At 46.6% G+C, this 6,028-nt stretch overlaps 1 protein-coding gene across 2 annotated transcripts; it reads left to right on the forward strand.

Moving 5' to 3' along the window:
• The first annotated feature begins 245 nt into the window (after nt 1-245).
• Nucleotides 246-5,497, forward strand: fgf19 (fibroblast growth factor 19). 2 transcript variants are annotated; one of them, XM_068741881.1, is made up of 3 exons: nt 246-405; nt 479-582; nt 5,186-5,497. In XM_068741881.1, exons 1-3 carry the CDS (start codon nt 246-248, stop codon nt 5,495-5,497), a joined length of 576 nt encoding a protein of 191 aa, XP_068597982.1. The 2 variants fall into 2 exon arrangements, with proteins under 2 accessions (XP_068597982.1, XP_068597983.1); XM_068741882.1 differs by having other exon boundaries at nt 246-393.
• Nucleotides 5,498-6,028: the final 531 nt, after the last annotated feature.

Consider the following 6,028-nt stretch of genomic DNA (forward strand, 5'->3'; position numbering starts at 1 on the left):
GGCCAACAGAGAGCTCAGATTCAGTTGGATGTCACGCAGGGGTGTGTTTTTATTTGCTTTTGGGATCTGGGTTTTGGAAAGCAGGTTATCTGCTGCTGATAAGGGCCACCTTTAAAAGGCTGGCTCGGAGCAGCCGGCCTCACCGAGCAAAGCGAGCTGGAGGGACCCACGACGGAGCCCTCGCTGTATGAATCATGCTCCTGGTCACCGTCGCCATTCTGTTTGTTTCTGTTCAAACTGACTGCATGCCCCTATCGGACCCGAGCCCCCACGTCGCACATGGCTGGGGGCAGGTGGTCCGGCTCAGGCACCTGTATGCTGCCAGGACAGGACTGCACCTGCTCATTAGGGGGGATGGACAGATCCATGGCTCTGCAGACCAGACTCTGTACAGTAAGTCAAGCGGTTTGGTGAATCTCACTGGCGACCAGAGACGGTGGGGGGGGAGAGCTAATTCTCATTGACACGTGAACTGCAGGCCTGCTGGAGATCCGGCCGGTGGATCCAGGCTGTGTTGTCATTCGCGGCGCAGCCACGGCACGCTTTCTCTGCATGGGAGGGGACGGCAGCCTCTACTCTTCGGTAAGGATGTCGGAGGAGACGATGAAGATCTGACGTTTATTCATCAAATGACAAGCAAAGCAAACTTTATCAAGCAAATTCCAGTACACAAAATGAGAATCATGATTAAACAGCACAAATTACATTTGATCGTATTCATTTATGCACGACATATGCAATAGTAATGAAGTAATGAAGTCAGCTAAGTAATCAGCATAGCCTGTTATGGACCGATGCGAGGGGACCCCAAGGAACAGAGGACAGAGACGGTGCAAACGTGACTTTGATGTTTTACTGAAAAATGTTCATCAGAAGAGTCACTATCCCGGAGCTGCGCACGGGTTACGGGGTGGCTGGAGCCCAACGAAAATATCTAGTTTAACAAAAAGACACAGACAAAAGTACAAATCGTTAACAAACGGAAAACGCGACGCACGACCTGGGCGCACAGATCAGCTGCGGTCGGCGAGGGCGAGGCGGATCCCAGGGACGGGGAGCGGCAGAAGGATGTTCTGTACGCAGAGACGTGATCCATGCAAAATAGTCCGACTGGGAACAGCGGGCGGAGCAGGGCTTATGAAGGCTGGTGGTAATCTGCCTCAGGTGTGTCCGGGGTGACCGCAGCCAATCCGTACGCCGCAGGTCCTGGAGTGAGAGGCAGAAACAGGCGTGCGTCATAAGGCCAATTAACCGGTGCAGCCACACGACCCTCACGTAGCCTATGCTAACTCATCTGACAATGAGGCCTCAGGCATGACTGACTGACTGACTGATTGATTGGCTTTGATTTTGGTGTGGAGGCTCCTCCCACTGGATGATGTCTTCCTCGCCATCCTGCGCCCACATGTCTTCATGTCTTTTCTTTGTACTCATCGTATCATTAACACCTTTCCTGATGAAGAACGCCTGAACATTGTTGTCCTGGGTGGGACCGTCTCTGATTGGGTGACGATCAGGGGCGATGGTGGCGCAGTGGTTGAGAGGGTCGTCCTATGATCGAGAGGTTGGCAGTTTGATTCCCGGCTCAGGCACGTGTGTGCTCTGTCGTTGTGTCCTTAGGCAAGACACTTCACCCACATTGCCCTGTCGCCTGCGCACGCGGCGACCGGCAGCAGGCTGTTAAGGTCAGACTGTAACTGCTGGAAACCAAACTGCCCTCTGAGGGACAAATCAATAAAAAGTATTTAAGTATTTAAGATCATGGATGGGTAAAGACGTTCCGCCACCCACCCCCCTTCCACTGAGACGCACCACAACCTGCAGCTCTTGGCTCAGCCTGATGCGGTTGCTACCTAAATCAGTGGTCCCCAACCACATTGGAAATTTGGAGAAAGCTAATTCGTTATTTTGGGCCACAACAATCTGAAAAAATGCCTGTGAAATTCTGGAGGAATGGAAAATGAATTAATACGTTTTATTTCGGTTGAGTTTTTAATGAAACAGAGACAATTGACAATATTTCAAATGCTTTGTAACTAACCAAAAGGGGGTCGATTGAAGCAAATTTTATTTTTATTTTAACTGTATAATAATATCCAAAAAACTATGTTCGCCCCTCCTCTTCCAGACTAAGCAGTAGAATTTTCTATGGCAATCAAACTCTTCAGGAAATTACTATATATATATACCGGTGTATATATATATATATTGTAACCTTATAAACAATAGTTCCTAATTACAATTTTCTTGTAAATGTATTGTTTTAATTTCAACATGAATTTAGGTCTCCACAGTTTAATGCACTTACAAGCTGATTTTTAACGTTTGTTCTTACTTTTGGCTTCTTGAAACACAGTACTTTCCTCAAGTCATAAATACTGTCCCTCATCCTGGACACGTTTTGGATTCCGGTACTTTGTGGTAACTGGTCATTTCTTGCTTTGTACATTATTTGTATTGTGTTGTATTGGGCGGCAGTGGCTCAGTAGGTTGGGCATTGGGCTGGGAAGCGGAGAAGTCCACGAAGTCCCCGGTTCAGGGTTCAGGTCCCGGCTCTGGTGGAATGTGGAGTGTGGGCTGGTGACAGGAGAGGGGCCAGTCTGCCTCCAGACTGCCGAGGTGACCTTGAGCAAGGCACTGTCCCTGGTCACGGTCACGGCGTTGCCTTCACCCTACTCCCTCTCCGTGTGCTAGGGCCCTTTGATGCACGTGTTAGTGTGTGGTTGTTTCAAGGGGCCCGTTGTTTGGGTGAAAACGCGATTTCATTGTGTCGGACAGAATTAATGAAGTATTTATTTTCTTTAATCTGCAATGTCGTGTAATTCGATGAAAAGTTTGTTTGTAGGTTCTCTATAATATTATTTACCAATCATTCTTATGGATTTCTTTTGCAGTAGGAACATTTTATTTGTATTACCGGTAGTCTTATGTATTTCCCCAGACCGCTACGCGGGATGTCGTGTACGGAGCAACACGTGAGTAATATCAGTGTTTAGGGCTTTTTATTTTCAGCATCACTGATGATATTTAGCTTTATTTAGTTTTTAAAATCTGATACGACTGAATATTTTTTGACTGCTAGGTGGCAAATAACGTTTCCAGTTCAGTTAACCGTATCACCCCGCCAGACTGAAAATCGAACACAAAGATATCTGATTGATTTGATCTGTCATGTTGCAAAAGGATCTGAAAAGGATCATTTAGCATTTGATGTCATCCTGTCTCAAAGTTATTTGAACTTATTTCAGCAAGTCGTGTGTGAAACTAGTCCCACAATGCCGAGGCTGCTGAGCCGGTCCCACAGAATGTTCCACATGACATTCACGTTATTCTGTGTAGCGTGTTCTGTGGCGTGTTCTGCTGGAGCTGCGTCTGGTCTGGACCGGGCTTTCGCTCCCCTTCGGGTCTCCGGGATCAATCACACCTCTTGATATGACATTTGTTCTGTTTGATCTGGATCACCTCTGCAGGTAACAGGAACTGGTCGGACAACTTTGGTACAAAAGTCAAAGTTAACCCATTTTCATGGCGACTTTGGCGTTTGTGCTGAAACAGATAGCTACCAGCCCGCCCAGGGAACAGAACGGAGCCATTCCCAGATAAGATCCCTTTATTATGCTGTTTGGACACCAAAAGTCAAACGTTCTGAGCTCAGCGGAACAGCTTGACTGGACGACCACGGATCTTTGTGACAAGTCGGGCCCTTAAATGTTCTCCAACCTTGTTTTAGCTTTTACATCCTATTGATTGAAGTCCGACTGACTCCAGAACTCTTTTCATCCGTTTAATCTACTGATCCATTAACAACATGTTGCAGCTGGACTTCTCATACAAAGTGACTACAAATCTACAAACAAAAAATACAAATAAATAAATGCAACAGTTTATTTATTTGTATTTTATTTTCAAAGTTGACCGAGGTCTCGAATGTTATTAATCGGCTTGCCCTTTCAGAAAACATTGCTACTAGTCAGGCATTCATTCAAACAGAGCAGCGGTTCATCAACCTTTGTCCAGGGGGGGTGCACGGTAGTATATGTTTGCAAAGTGAACTGAAAAGCTGAATGAAGAGGGCCAGGAGCAGCAACAACAGCCTTGGCCTCTGGCTGCCTCTCTTTGGCGAGCGCAAACAGCCCTCGAAGAACTTGCAGCACCGTTTACGCTTGTTTAGGACAAAAAGGGGCCCAAACTGCGGCGCTGCTGATTCCAGCAGCCGTCTCTGTGCATTCATGTCCTGTAACGGACACATAATAACAGCGAACCAGAGTCTCTGCATGGCCTGACTCCACCCCATCCTGAAGCAGCAGTCACTAAATAACTATTACAAGCATTATGAAAGCTAAAACCTAATTTAGCACTACATTGCAAACAATAACAACTGCATTATATCACATTAAATCAAATCTATAAATATAAGAAATGACAAAAAAGAGAATATTTCTATCAATGCAGTAAGATAATTATGGTCTGTATAATAATTACTATTAAAGTAAGATTGCTTTGATTTGAGAGTTCAGCCTTTGTCGTGAGCAACGTTAGCTGTCAGCGGCTACAGTCGCCGAGCAACCGAGTTGGGAGAGTGCGTCGTACTGCAGGCAAAATGTTTCAATGACGACTTAAACGGGTGCAAAGACATTATAACCTCTCTGCAGTGGTAACGTTTACCAAATTGAACTGTATTTGTGCTTCACAAGTTTTTGCTCAAATTTTAATTTGCCCCATGTTGGACGCACAACTTGGACAGCACAGTGGCACAGTGGTTAGTGCTGTCACGGCGCAGCAAGAAGGTACCGGGTTGGAATCCTATCTGTGAGGAGTTTGCATGTTCTCCCCATGGGTTCTCCGGGTTCTCCAGCCTCCCCCCACCAACAAAGACATGCAACTTAGGTCCAGGTCGTTATTGCAAAAGATCATTAATTCTCAATTAACTTACCTGGTTAAATAAAGGTTAAACAAATAATTAGATGAAGTCCGAGGTCAAAGTCTTTGTCTGTGCAAACAACAGGTTGATTCTCCTCTTTATCCATTTTAACAAGTGCAGGGCCGTGATGAAGATTATCATTATTGTTGTTTTTATTACACATTTTCATGATAATTATTGTTGTTTTTTTTTGTTTTTTGTTTTTATTACTTTCATTTCTATAATTTGCTGCTTTATTGACGAGACGCCTCCCATTGTCTCCAGCACACCTACAGCAGAGACGACTGCACCTTCAGAGAGCAGATCTTGCCTGATGGGTACAACATCTACGTCTCTAACAGATATGGAGCCCTGCTCAGCCTGGGAAACCATCGGCAGAGGCTGCAGGGTCGAGACCGAGGGGTCCCGGCTCTGGCCCAGTTCCTTCCGAGGATGAGCGAACCAGATCTGTCCTCATTCAGTGGGCCGGACACCAGTGACCAACCAGAGCAGACCACAGCTCAGACAGAGGACACCATGGAGTCCTTTGGAAGGCTGTCTCAGATCATCCACAGCCCCAGCTTCAATAAGAGATGAGACGGCAGCTTTGGGACAGCGGGTCCATCGACGTGTCCTGGTCAAGAAGACGCCAGAGTAACGTGTTCTGAACCTACACAAAGAAGGATGTGTTTGGCATTGTGGTCAGCTGAGAGCCCAAAGGAGGTGCCAGCACCAGGTAACACACCGTACCTGAACCCAGAACCATCTACAAGCAGCAAGCCCAGGTCCCAGAACGTCTGGTGCACGGCCTCGGGACGGGGACGAGGACGTGGACGAGGACAAGGACAAGGAGCAGGGCTTCGCTGGGCGGTGCCGGGGACCAGGACGCTGTTAAAATGACCTGCAGCCGGACCGGAGGTCAAACACGGGACTACCGATCCATACCGCGGAAGATACAGTCGAGTGTAGTCTCACTATTTATTGAGTTATTTAAATGTCCAGCAGTTCCACAGCAAGAATTATAAGCACATCTGCATTTTACTGTTTGTGTCATTTGATGTTAAATGTAAAGCAGCTGCTGTTTAATGTGGTGCTGGCATAAATACTTCTGTTTTTAAAGCAGTGCAT

This window comes from Brachionichthys hirsutus, chromosome 1, assembly GCF_040956055.1.
Source record: "Brachionichthys hirsutus isolate HB-005 chromosome 1, CSIRO-AGI_Bhir_v1, whole genome shotgun sequence".
In the NCBI taxonomy this organism is placed as follows: Eukaryota; Metazoa; Chordata; class Actinopteri; order Lophiiformes; family Brachionichthyidae; genus Brachionichthys; species Brachionichthys hirsutus.